Source organism: Apostichopus japonicus, chromosome 10 (genome assembly GCF_037975245.1).
Source record: "Apostichopus japonicus isolate 1M-3 chromosome 10, ASM3797524v1, whole genome shotgun sequence".
In the NCBI taxonomy this organism is placed as follows: domain Eukaryota; kingdom Metazoa; phylum Echinodermata; class Holothuroidea; order Aspidochirotida; family Stichopodidae; genus Apostichopus; species Apostichopus japonicus.
The window spans coordinates 17,925,840-17,940,622 of record NC_092570.1 but is presented as its reverse complement, the minus strand read 5'-3'; the positions used below and the strand labels follow the sequence as shown (position 1 = coordinate 17,940,622).

Here is a 14,783-nt window from a genome sequence, read left to right as displayed (position 1 = left end):
GTTGTTCACCAATTTGTCTCAGGGCATGCGACACTATACCTTGTAGGCCTATTTTTCGTGCTTAAAACAACGTTTTTGGTTATTTTGGGGAAATTACGGGGAAGTCCCATAGCTAGTTAGAGTTCATTCGTTTCACTAGTCAAGTTCTTCTTTCAAATATAATGAGGTAAATGTAAGTAATAATAGAAATAATAATATCAATAGTAAGAAATAATAATAATACTGATACTACTAATAATAATAACAATTATTATAATTTCAAATCCGTTGATGAACGTAAATGTTATAAAGGTTAGGTCCATAAATTAATAAGAGAGGTTAAAAATATAGAATAAAAAAACAGAAGTTGAAAACGAGAAAACCATCTAATCCAGTGAAGAGACATTCAGTTTTAATTGCATTGGTATGTAACCCGTGTTGTGTTTCATTAAAATCACTACTGAATTTAGTTAATTGAAAGAATTGACATTTTTCCTAGTATTGCACTCCAACCTCCAAAGTTTGTGGCCTTTTAACTTTTTATTTGTTGGTAACTGTGTCTCTAATTTTGTCCATTCAATTATTGGATTCATCAAATTGTTTTTTTTTTCTTGCAATCAAATCATAAAACAAGAAACCGCAACATTGTGCCAATTAATTAATTTCGACATAACATTGTAAACTGTCACATATACTATAATAGACTTAAACAGATAAAAACAATTTTTTTTTCAATGTTGAGGTAAGGGGAGTGGGCAGGGAAAGGGGCATTGGGGGTGGAGGTGTTATGGGAAACCGTTGGGGCTCCTTCATTGAGTACGAACAACGGTTCGCTGTAATGAATTCCAATTGACATCTCGGAGGATTTTTATGAAAGATTAATAAACCCTCATGTAGGCACTAATTCAAAATAGGAAAAGTGGCGGAAGACAACGAATATTTGCTCAAATTTGCTCACATAGGCCTACGTGCGGGTGACGCATAAAACAAAGTTGGAACTGTGTCTGATTATTTGGATACCTCTCGAGTGACTTACAGTAGCTATTTATCTGGACTTTCTGAGACAAACAAGAGACAAGATACCAGAGTTAATTTCAAGTTCCCTAATAAGACCACACAAGACTGGGGAATTTCTGGGGCTGATTTTTCAAGTCCAAAGTTGTCGATAATTCAGGGAATATCTCGCAGAATTGATCGTATGCTGAATTTAAAACCAGCTACAAAAACACAAAAACACAAAAACAAAAAAAACCTGGAATAAATAGCAACGACTTGGCGAAAAATACAAACATGGTTTATACACAGTCAACTAATAAACGTGTGATAAAAAAACGACTGATGGTTTCAGTTTACGGATTAATGGGCGTGGCTTTGCGATCTTTATCTGCAGGTTAGCTGATACCTTGGACTCATTATTATATTCCGTAGTCTATAATTATAGAGCTTACGCATTAGGGCGTTGCGGGGGTGGGGGTAGGATACAACAACAACAAAAATGAAGAGAGAATTTGATTTGCTACATGATTCCAACGTCTTCATGCCTTATGAACATGCCAAATTTTCATCGTACTAAACATGTCGACTCCTTGATCGCTTAAACGACCAGTAACCTAATACCTCTGCTACTAGTGATATACGATGGAAAGTTCTACGATAGCGCCTTTAGGATGGGATTGTCGGCAAAACAACCTCTTTAATAGACATGACATTAAACAAGGAACGGCTCCTTCTCTCCGAGGACTGCAGACGACAAAAGATAAAATTCACTTTACAATCCTTAAAAAGGAAGAGTCTCTCTCGATCAGCTCACGGGAATCAAAACTGCGTGAAAAGCTTCGATAATCGCCATTACTGTAATATTACCAGCGGCGAGTGGCGACATCGCAAATTTGTAAATCGGTTATTGACTGTCCGTGCGATCAATACATACGCCGAACATCTCCCTAGAAAGATGACTCGGAAACTCCGCGGCTTGTAAAGCCAAAACCAATACAAATATACTTGCACAGAAGACAAATATAACTTGATTGCTGTCCTATACCGTATACAAATTCCGCAAACGTTCTGAGCTAGGAACAACACGAAGAATAACTACAGCATGATTTTTCTTTTAGTTAAATTGAAATGTGAAGTTGAGATATTTACGATAATTCTAAATCTCCATTAAAGGCAAGTCTGGGTACAGCTTTTGTTTGAAACAAATTGATGTTATGAAAAAGGGGTGTGATCAGTGTAGGGGGTCACCCCCCCCCCTCCCCTAGCAAAAAATAGAGGTGAAATGGTGCAATCTGGGCATCTTTAGGCTATAAATTAGATCTATAAATAGATCTACACGCAAGGTTGTGTTGCAAACTACTCTTATTTTTTTTCTTGGGAGGGGGGGGGTGGAAAGGGGGAAGGGTCTAACATGCACTCCTGGATCCGCCCCTGTTTAATAATTGATTTGAAAAGAATCCATGAATATTCAGAGGTAACTCTGATATCCATGTGTTTTAGGCATTCAAACGCATTTTTCTTCTTATTACGTTCGAAACAGAATGTGCTTATTGGTTACATATCAAGTTGTTAATGCTCTGCGGCGAAAAAAACTGTAATGCTGATATAGTTTTTGATTTCCAGTCATTTTCAGGAGTGCAATTACTCGGAACTTAATGCCTCAGAGCACATAATGGACAATACAATGGCATTTCCGATAGCTGACATTTACAAGTAAACACTGTACACATGGTTTGGGAAGAGGCGCCATACAAAATGTAACAGTAATATATACGATCATATACCGGGCTACACGGCAAAAGTAGCAGTATGAGCCTATATAAAGGTATAGACATGGTACTTGTATAGTTAACAAAGGATACAGTTTAACGCTTACAGTTTTATTAATCATATCAAATTTTCATTTCATGTTTCAGTAATCCCCTATATCAGTCTAGTCAATCTTTTCAAGTCTGTAAATATGTCCATCAGAGACACTGCTCAATTGATCGTCGTGGTTGGGGGGGGGGGGGTCTCCGATGCATGCGTGCATGGTCTTGGTGTAGTTGCTATTAAAAGGCAGTATAAACAAGCGGTAGAACTTTTCATTTCCAAGTTTAATTTCGATGGGTTGTTTGCTGGAATGCTAATGATCCATTTAGTCATTCATGCGATATTTGATCAAATTATTTTTACCCTAGCAACGCAACGTTCGTAATTTCCGCCGATGTCTTTCCGCAAACATTCACTTTTAAATACCGCGCTAATATATTCGCTGGTCGAAATGTTTTATTGCGGTCTTCCGCGAAAGATGTCAGTAATTAAAGATAAACCCTCCAATAAAATAGTTTAATAACCTTATCTATAAGGAACTTACAGGAAAGTAAAAGTTTTGAAAGTGAAAGTTCATTCAAAGCGTAATATGTAGACATATATTCTTCGGCTTTATTTGTTCACGCTTTTATACTGGCCTCTCCTACAAATATTACACCTACAAGTTTTAAACAAATGTCTATATGATGCACCCGCTTGAAGCCTTAAGACGGGGAATTCATGCACAAAAAGAAGTAAGCACTGTTGTAGGCAAGAAGCCAGAAATTCTGAGCTGGGGAGCACCGACAATTTATGGAAGCGTCGCAAACAATTAACTAGGAGAGGCACGGTATATGTTGGCCGCGGTCCCGGCATCTACCCGGCGATACGCCGGGCCTACATTGTTTCTTAGATATGGCCCAATGAGATCAATAATTAGTAATTTCCCTTTATCTTTGAGGAGGACAATGAGATACTAAAGTGGACAAGTTATTGCCTCGTGTCAGGACTGGGATAAGGCTGCAACTGCAAACTTATATAAACTGAGATAAACTGCAAAATACACTGCCAGTTCTTTCCATAAATACCTAAGTGAAGTTTACACGATCTAAAAAATCGGGAACCGGGTATACTCGAGAGCCGAAATTGTTTATCCTCGTGTATCGTGATTTTCAAGAAATTACATATTGGATGCTATAATAAATGAATTATATTCTCCACTGACAATGTTGTTTTCATGTTCAAATACGTAGGTGTAAGATAAAGTATAAAACCTTCCTCAATAATTTCTATTTGCTTTTGATTTCTTTCATTAACTTGTTAATAACTTCATATAATTAACATCCCTACTAACATCGCACTGCCGCCGCTGCTTTTGTGTGCTCTCCACCTCTATTGGATCCGTCCATATAAATATCCAATTTCTTAAACAGTTTTTACTACTACTATCTCTATGCAGGCCCTTGGTTCGCATTAGAGCCGCGATTCGCGCAATTTGATCGCATTTGGAATGAACGTTTAGTATATAATTGCCACTTGCGCAAGGGCGGCGGAAGCACTTTTAATCTGGGGGGGGGGGCACCGACATCAAAGGGCACTTTGCAGAAATTCGATTGGACTGATGCAGCCTTATATTTAGTACCCTTTATAACTCTTATTGTATTATCTTATTTGCGTATACACATCACTCCATCAACGCCGCCCCCCCCCCCCCTCTCAAGGAAAATATGCATACTAGCACTGCAATATCCAATTTGCAAATTGGGAAACAAGGAACAAGTTTTCTTTTGAGACAAAATGAGGTGAAATCATGCTAGTTGCTAATGTAGGAATCTTCCGAATTAGAGTTTATTTCTTGTTAATATCTTAACACATTTTTTCCATTCGAAATAGCTTTGAGTTTGACCCACAGAAATTCATTAAAAGTCAGGGCGTAGCCAGGATTTGCAAAGTTGTATGCACGACTATGTGAGTGGAGCGCCACCATCGGTTGGCGCGGAGCGTACAATAAAATTTTTGGTTTTACAAACCCCTCAGATGGCCGGAAACGGCCCTTCCCGAGTGTTCATTCTGGTTCCCTGGCCTCTTGCTAACTTGAGACACCTCAATTTTTATGTAGAAAAAGGGCACATTTTTAACCTGAGGAAAAGTGGGGGGGGGGGGGGGGCACGTGCCCCCTGTGCCCCCCCGGTTCCGCCGCCCTTGCACTTGCGATTATCATTTTTTTGTTATCCCGTCTTTAATCCATTAGTAACATCTCTTAAAATTCCTTGTCAGTCATTCCTTTATGAAATAAACGAATGAATAAATAGGCCTAATAATTGTGAGAATTCTTTCAATTTCTTCCACGTGATAGCCTAACACCTAACTAAGTCAATGGGGAAATCTAGCCTAACTATCTGTTTATTCGCTGAAATTGTGACGCAGTTATAAGATATCCATGTAAAACTTTCATTATTGCTGTTATATTCGACCACATAGTAGCCTTACACCACACTAAGTCAATGGGGTAATCTAGCCTAACTATCTGTTCAGCTGAAATTGTGACGCAGTTATAAGATATCCATGGAATACTTTCGTTATTGCTGTTATCTTCGACCACATGGTAGCCTAACACCACACTAAGTCTATGGGGAATTCTTGCCTAACCACCGCGGTTTGCAAAAAAAAACAACCAAAAAAACAATCGGCACTTTGCGTAGGATTCGGGTAATAAATTAGGAATCGGGAAGTATGGCGGATCCCCGGATATCCAGTACAAACACTACCATTAATGTCACAAAAGTCACTAGTCCACTAGACTATAGCCTACCTACATCAGCCTAAACACGAATCCTATACCTATATAGCCTAGCCTATACCTATATAGCCTATATCTCCATAGTCAATACCTTATAGCTCATACTTGAATTGCCAATACCTACATGGCCTATAGCCTACATATATATTGTCTATACATTTATAATATACTGACCCACCGTAGCAATTATACCAACATAGCCTATAGGCCTACATTTATAGCATAAAGTAGGCTATACCTATTTATACAACACCTAATTGTATTCTGGTCATTTGATTGGTCAATTGCTCGTTGATTGCATGAAAAATCCGCTCTATTCCACTCTATGAAATAGAACCATGGGTTATACTTTTTTGGTAGCACTTTTTTCAATGGTAAGAGAGCAGAGAAACCTGTCTGTTCAAAACAATCTGTTGCAGTGAGTGCATTTTACCCATCTTAATATAATATGTTGTATAAAACAAATAATGAATGGTTTCCATTCGTGCAATAGTGCAAATATTTCATTCGTTCAAAGATGTAATTTGTTCCATTCAACTCGGCTGCGCCTCGTTGAATGGAACATTCCATCTTTCAACTCATGAATATATGCACTATTGCACTCATAACCATTCATTATTTGTATAAAAGTTTATGCATTCATGTACGGGCTTCTGTCACTATGTATGTGTCGTACTACAATTAACTGCTCCATTGACCAACACATGACTATGTATGCAGCAGTCTTTTCACCGTCTTTCACATGCCTAAAAGAAGCTTCCATTCTATATATAATACCACTATCATACTGTGCTTATCTTACTGCACTTCTGCGTGGGCCAACAGCTATCCTTCGCAACTACAGAAACTTCATGTTCTCCAAAACAAAATGGCCGTTCGTTACATAAGAAAGAGTCCTCTACTTCTCACAATAATCCTCTTTCGCTAAACTCAACCTCCTCATGATATAAGACTTCAATAGTTGTCAAATATCAAATGTTATGTTCTAGTTTTGCAATGGGGCTCTGCCCAAGTTTTTCGAATTCATCTTTTCCAGTCGTTATTCAACCACGTACATTAAGAGTCAGCAACTCTCTCTCAGCATTCCTGTAAATCCTTTGAATTCTACTTATCATTGTATCTGTTTCATATGATCTGGAACTCTTTGAGTGATCGTCTCTGTACATATAGGGCCTACCGTTGATAAGATTATAATTGTTATCAAAGCTCCTTTGTTAACGTATTCCTAACAGCTGTTGCTTTCTTCTCGATGTATAATTGTTTTGGTTCACTGTTGCGTGGTTGTTGTGATGTGGGTTCTTGGTTGGGTCGGCGAGAGGGGGGGGGGGAGGGCCGGAATGGGGTAACCTTTGCTTTGTCTTTGTAGTGTGTTTGCTTTGTATTTCTTACTCCCAAGGGACCTCGGTTATACATATATCCATCGCAGACCATAATGTACTGTGTGGAAAGGTTTTGGTAAAATTGATTTTCGACCTCTACCACGAATCGCGCAATCTCTTCTTGGTACGTTTGAGCTAATGTCTGGCCACCGATGGGTGGATCCATTCCCTGAGCCGGTAACAATTTATGCTCGAGTCCGCCGTGACGTCATGCATTTGATGGACATTTCACAGCTTTCTGTATTAGCAGAGATATAAATATTTTTGTATTACATAGCATATGTAGCCTAATATGTTAATGTGTTGCTGCTGTCGTTCAATAAAACTATTTCACGATTAATGACGAAGTGATTAACGATCAGCAAATTACATTATTGGACGCACAAATATATATATATATATATCTGTGCTATTATTTATAATTAACTTAAAATGAAAAATATTTATTATACATTTTCTATTTTTTCTTCTTCATTGTAACATTAAATTTTCTTCTTCTCTTCATTTGCCCAGGATGAAAAGTACCAAACCTTGAAAGCGATAATCTGGCTTACACAGGTATATTTAACTGTCATTATTATTGTCTTTTGGTAAACTATTTCGGTTCTTGCTTTACTGTTGGTGCTGTTTCTGATCGGCATACTACTCCTGCATCAACATCAACGATGCAACAGTTTTCTTACATTAATATTGTTGTTGCTATTGTATTTGTTTTCATATCACCAACGCATAGGCATATTATTACTGTCGTTGTTGATTGTTTAATTACTGTTCATTCATACTTAGTAAAGATTCCTAAATCCTATTGGTCCATTCAGGTCAGCTGACCGTGGTTAATCCTGTGAGTAACGCACGGTAAAATTACGGGGCATCACTTTAATAAATCTTTGGTTATATGTAACCAAAAATGTTTTGTTTTATGATTTTTCCCCCACACAAATGGTAGTGTATGAATGAACGGGGTTAATCAACGGTCTAGCGTGCGTTACTCACAGGATTAATGCACGATCGGGGGATAATGCAAGCGATGCACGAGGGAGGAGATAGCATTAACACCCGGAGTGCATTAATCATGTGAGTAACGCACGCTAGACCGTTGATTAACCCCTTATTGTTGCTTTCTATTGTCTAAACGCGTCAAAATTGTTGCTAGTGGTTTGATTTGCTGTTGTATTTGTTATTACTTCTTGTCTGCTAGTGTTATATTATTGTCGTCAATGCAGCAGCCATATTTTATCATTTTTGTTCATTGCTTTATTTTTTTTGGCTGTACGGTCGTTGTTGTTGTTACTATTGCCATGAGCTATTTGTTTTTCATGTTATTATTGCAGCTGTTAAACAGGTACTAGTTTAAAGTGAGATTACAAAGTAAAATGCATGCGCATGTTGGACAAAACACATTGATTCATTCATCTACAAGCTAAATAACTTGCTCTGTTCTTGAGATGTAAAATATATTGTAATTCTAATTCCAGGGTATATACATTGGGCAGTAATCTGTAATTTTAAATAGGAAAACGACAAATGTAAGGTGAACTCACACATGTGGCCATGACATGGTTGTGTCGGTGGGAGAGACATGAGATAGGCCTGACGAGATTGGAAGGAATGTCGGCCGGGGGGGGGGGGGGGTAGCATAATACACGTTCATGGTTACTTAAAAGAAAAATGAAAGAGAAAAATGAAGGCTTCAAAAGGTGATACAATTGTCCCGGGACTCGAGCAGGCTCTCGACACGGTATAATGAGTGGACGATGCAACAACTGGTGCATATGGGCTTTTCCGGTATCATTTACGTAAAATGGTGTTACATCTAACTGACAAACTTACAAAGACGAGAAAGTTTCCAATGGGACAACCGCCTAACGACACGCCCTTCCAGCTACCCCCTCCCATACAGGCACCCATCATGGTCAGTATGATTACCTTATTATACTTTTATTTATTTCAGAGATGGGTCGACGAATACATGACATGGGATCCAGCTGACTACAATGGACTGGAGGAGATAAGAGTTCCGTCCGATTTGCTCTGGTTACCGGATACTATTATGTATAACACGTAAGACATAGTATACTATGGGGGAAGGGGTGTCCCTCCTCCCCTTTAATTTTTTCGATTTTTGAAGGTGCTCAGATGCCAAATGCCGGCACTTGTGTAGCAATTGACATTTTTAATTTTTTTAGTGAAATATATTATGTATACCTGGTAAAAGTTATTAGTTTGTTTCAAAGAGATTTTACAAGGGACCGATTGAGAGCCGTAAGTAATGTTTCTCGCATGCGTAACTGATGCAATATTAGTCTGTATGATTTTGGCATAGGCTAGGCCCAATTTACGTCGGGATTTTAGATGAAAGAAGTGCTGGGCGGGATTCACGGTTTTTAAGACAGTACGGTAATCTGTAGTGCTGGGCGGGGCCGCCCAGTGCCGCCCAGCGTGGGCAAATCCCTTTATATATATATATATATATATATATATATATATATATTTGTCCAAGGGCGTAGGAACCGGGGGGGGGGGCTGGGGCGCCAGCCCCCCAGTGAAAAATGTGGAGGGGCGGAAGTATTATTCCGCCCCCCGCTTCGCAAGTCAGGGCACCAAATTTGGAGCACCAAATTGCATCTAAGGCCAGGTGAAAATACAAAATTAAGTTTACAAAATGGAGTGGGTGTTGAAGTGTGCCATATTACACCAAATTGCATCTGAGGCCACCTGGAAATGCAAAAGGGGAGGGGGACCCCTCCCCTTAGACCCCTCCCCCAGGCCGGCCATCAGTCTTCAGCCCCCCCCCCCCCCCACTCAAAAGTACCTTCCTACGCCACTGTATATGTCTGTTCAAAGTATCTCTTTCGAGATCCGGCTTTAGGAATCACAAATGATTTCGAGTTGGTTAGCATCATGTTTGATCTCTAGAGTAAGGCAAAATATGTCACCAAAAACAGAACTAGTATTGTTCGATACAGGTGACAAACGCCTACAGTGGAATTACGACTTTCCTTAACGGTTTCGAACCTCATATATATATATATATATTTATATATATATATATTTTCATTTATATATATAGTTTATTGTTGAAAATTAGCCATAGATAACAGAAAACAAAAACACAGAATTCTTATTTTACACGGTTAACAACACCCTTTGCAATGTTGTGTCGTTGGTATCAATCGTTGCTATTAATCTGAACGAAATTCCGACGGTTATTATAGCTGTTTGTAAAAGCCACTGTCTCCCGAGAAAATACCAAATAGCGATGGATTATTCTTGTCAAATCTTAATTGAGGTCACTTTTGGTAATAATCACGCAAGTTGCCAGAACTACATAACCATCCAGAGAATTGGACATCAATTATAATTTTCAAATATCTTCTGCCGCCGAAAATAGTGCTTCTATGGGTGAGATATTTTTATGTTTCATTTCAAATTTTAATGCACACTATCAAACGTGCAATTATTCTGTGAACGGGAAGACTTTATATTTCACAATTTTAAGCAAAAACAAACAAAACAAAACCAATTATGCTCTACGGTTGCCCAGAAAATGACAGCAAAAAAAAAATACAACAAAATATTTTTATTTTTGAAATTTTAATTCCCGTTTTTTTTTGTACGTTAGATTTTTTTATTTGCATCAAATTTTCAACTTGGTCATGTTTAAATTTTGATTTGCATGTTAATGTTTTACTCTTTTCGTTATGTCGAAGTTTCGAGATAAAAGTTGAAATGTCGAGATGAAAAGTCGAAATTTCGACTCAGCACTGTCATTTTCCGTGTCTTCCGGCTTGGATATCCAATGGCAAGGTGTAATAAGGAATACGTCCCTCGTCGAAAAAGAAATCAATATGATATTTTATTACATTATTTTTACCTTCATTTTTTGAAAAAAAAAAACAGGAAATCCGAAGGCTCGAACGACCCTTTGATGACTGTTTATACGAAGGTGATTGTGAAATACACCGGAAATGTAGACTGGAGTGCTCCACTGACCATGATTAGCTCTTGTATGGTCAACGTACACCTCTATCCGTTTGATGTCCAGGACTGCGATATCAAGTTTGGATCTTGGCAACACGATAAACGGTTTATCGATTATGAAATCGGAAAAGTTCCTGAAACAATGCTCAACCTAAATGGTGAATGGGATGTTCTCGGTATGTAAAAATTAGAAATCTTAAAATATGAATATTAACAGTTGTGTATACGGAACATTAACATAGACGCGAGTATAAAAATAGCCGTACATTATAAGTAAGAAACGGCCGCACGTGAAGCATGCTAACATTTCCCCACTGTTTGCCATATTATTTAACAAACTTATGTTAATAGGGAATTTTTAGGGTCAACTATATTTCCGTAGGGGGAGGTATTTTCCCCGGGGCAAAGCCATGGGTCGAGGCAGGGGAGGACTTGTGCGTAAATTGTTACCGGTTTACGGCGCTGGGGCCTTTTGGCGAATCGAGGTCTTGGGCAGATCAACCTGGTCCACCGGTTCCGAAGCGGTATACTGGCGTCACAATGTTTCCATTCTATGCATGTGATGTCTTCCACAACAATGCTTTTGAAAAGGATTTTATACTTTATTGTGGTCAGAACTGGATGATTCCATAATAATCTTGTTTCTAATAAAACAATTTTTAACACTTATACCCTATATCTTGATGACGTAATTGATGACGTTTACTGTAACTCACATCACTTAACCTTTTCTGGTCAATTAATATTTCATCTTTGAAATTTCTTCAGAGCCTCTTAAAAAATTTAAGTTAAAACGTTTGTTGTAAATTCTCTTGATACAGGTCGACCAAATTTCGTAATCATTTACTGCCAATCATTTTCGTTTTCAGTTATCACAGGGGTCAGAACAGATAGAACGTACGTTTGCTGTAAAGGAAAATTTTACCCAGACGTCACATTCAACATAAAGATCAAAAGAAAACCGCTGTTTTATGTCGTAAATTTAATCGTGCCGTGTGTAGTCATCTCGACTATGGCGATAGTAGAATTTGTCCTTCCATGTAATTCTGGTGAGAAAGTCTCTCTTGGTATTACGGTATTACTCTCAATGACAGTCTTCATGTTGGTGATCGCAGAGAACATGCCGGCAACTAGCGACAGTATTCCTATCCTAGGTGAGAAATTGAACCATAATATGATCTGTAAATACATTTACATATTCAACGCATATAGACTGGCAATTCATGTGTAGAGCAATGTTCATCTTATACATACATACATACATACATACATAATATATATATATATATATACGAATCAAGAGAATGTTGACATAATTTGGATTTTAGTTTCCCTTTTGAGCATTAAGGAATAATTGGGCGGAGCATACGGCAGTAAGGTTTGTGTAGTGAGGTGATTGCCTGCATCCATAGACAAATGAAAAATTAGCACCTTAACGTTTCAATATATTTTATATATATATATAATATATACTGTATATTTATGTATGTGATTTGTATATTCTCATTAAAAAAAGTACCTATCTTTCACTTACATTCCACAGCACGGTTTTATGTGGTAACTATATTTCTTGTGTCGTTTTCTACGGTTATGACGGTGTTAGTTTTAAATCTACATCATCGGACGTACAAGCTTCCTCGCTGGATTCGACACGTGTTTTTGGAAGTTTTAGCGGGTGTTCTTTGCATGAGGGATCACATAGCACTGCCATCTCAACCAACATTTTACAAAAGTGATCAAACCCAGTTCGAATTGGTTCCATCAATCGGGGGCGACCGAAATGCAACGAATGAAGTCAAAGACGAAGCGTTGCTTATGACGACTGAGTTCATGGATGTGAGTGAAAATGGCGGCTACAGAGATGGCGTAAATAAAGACAGTTACAAAAATAGTACCGCAAGACTCAACAGGTTGTTGGTTGAGCTCTTAGGAAACGTGAAATTTATGGCCCATCGCTGCCAAGAGAAAGATCACGAAGAGAACAAAAAGCTTGAATGGCAAATGGTTGCTAAGGTGGTGGATCGATTCTTCTTAATTATTTACATCATATGTGTGGTAACCATGGATTTTATTATGTTCTTACAAATCAACAGCATGGAAAAGACTCATCGAATGACTGTTGAAGACGAGTAAAAGACATGACAGTGTGAACTTTTGAAACCCAATCGTGGTTTCTTGCAGATCTGGTTCCAAAGAGAGTGTTGTAAGATAACGAGACGGAAATGTACACACGCCATTATGACATTATGAAGCTAGGAGTGATATGTCCAATACTCGTCACACGTTAGGCTTTTGTTAAATCAATTAAGGTCCCTGGACTTAATCAATAGCCGAATCACAGCAATTGGTCAAACTTAAGTTTGGCTCAACCTAGTCATATGGCTTGCCGTGACCTATCTTTACATTAATCTATATAAAAAGTGACATTGTGTGGAAAGCAATCGATTTTGTTTGTGACATTATTAAGAATTATCATCAATTTGTAAAATAATCGTTGACATTTTCTGTGCAATCTCTCTCTATATATATACATATAATTCAAGAATGCATGCTGTTTAATTTCCTACAACAAGCAGTTGTATACGGTTGTTTCTGACTTACTTCGAAAAGTAAACAATTAGTTTAGTGTTGTAGATATAGTTTGATTATGTCGTGTAAACTATTTCGTTTAGACATATACTGAAATAAGTAAAAGATAAGTATAAACAAAGATGTCCACATAATAATTTAAACATCAAAATAACGAGATGAAACAAATAACAAATCAAATTGTTTTCACTGTCTTCCATGCATGTAAACGGCATTGTTAAAAACTCATTAAATCTGGTTAAAGCAGGCTACCAGCGCCATGAGCAAAATTAACAGGCATTTAGATATTAAATTATATATAGCCTAACAATAACTAAGCATGTCTTACGTGTTGTGCAAAATCTAGCAATTACTATAGTATGCATTATGTGTTATCCATAGCCTAACAATAACCATATTTATATATATATATATATATATATATATATATATATATATATACATATATATATATATATATATATATATATATATAAATATATATATATATATATAGATATATATATATATATATAAATATATATATATATATGTGTGTGTATGTTGATATACATGTGTGCTTGTCTAAGATGTATATATAAATATATATCTATACATTTACATATTAATTTTGGAAACTTACGCTGTATTGCGCAAAGGTTACCATAAGTTGTTAGAAGGTTGCGGTGGTTTTATTCCTAGATATATTCCATTATATTATTTGATCAAAGTTAATGTACTTGAACAGAACACATAATTGAATGATGACTGAATTTACCGGATCAAATGTGACGTTGCTAAGCAACGGAAATTTTGCACCGCACTCTTTGAATATGACCAGCAAAGACTTCCTGACGGTAAAAGAACAAACACGAGACAGGAGGTCAAAAGACCCAAGAAGTGAACACACATTGGTATTTACTTAGTAAAATGGTAAATATTGAACATTACTATATTGTTAAGTTTTATCATCTTGTGATATATATATTGATAGATATATATTGCAGGGAATTCTTTTTGAGGGGGGGTAGGGGGTGGGGGGCAAGGATAACCTTATTGACTCCTGGTAATAAAGATATATATGAATATATTTATATATATAGCATATATAAGCTATATATATATATATAGCCTATATATTAATATAGCCTATATATATATTTATATAGCCTACATATATATTTATATAGCCTATATATATATATATATATATATGTATATTCGGTAGAACGTTGTTAATTATGAATTCACAGGTATGGATTAAGCATTTATGGTACATTTTTGTTATT

At 37.1% G+C, this 14,783-nt stretch overlaps 1 protein-coding gene across 1 annotated transcript in view; it reads left to right on the top strand.

The window, feature by feature from the left end:
* Positions 1–13,936, top strand: part of LOC139974916 (neuronal acetylcholine receptor subunit beta-4-like) — a 49,304-nt gene extending 35,368 nt beyond the window's left edge. Inside the window, exons 3-7 of the mRNA XM_071982469.1 lie at positions 7,459–7,503; positions 8,897–9,006; positions 10,846–11,102; positions 11,796–12,080; positions 12,470–13,936. Of these exons, the coding sequence (XP_071838570.1) occupies positions 7,459–7,503; positions 8,897–9,006; positions 10,846–11,102; positions 11,796–12,080; positions 12,470–13,059 (1,287 nt within the window). The 3' untranslated portion in view covers positions 13,060–13,936. The remainder of the gene's footprint in view (positions 1–7,458; positions 7,504–8,896; positions 9,007–10,845; positions 11,103–11,795; positions 12,081–12,469) is intronic.
* Positions 13,937–14,783: the final 847 nt, after the last annotated feature.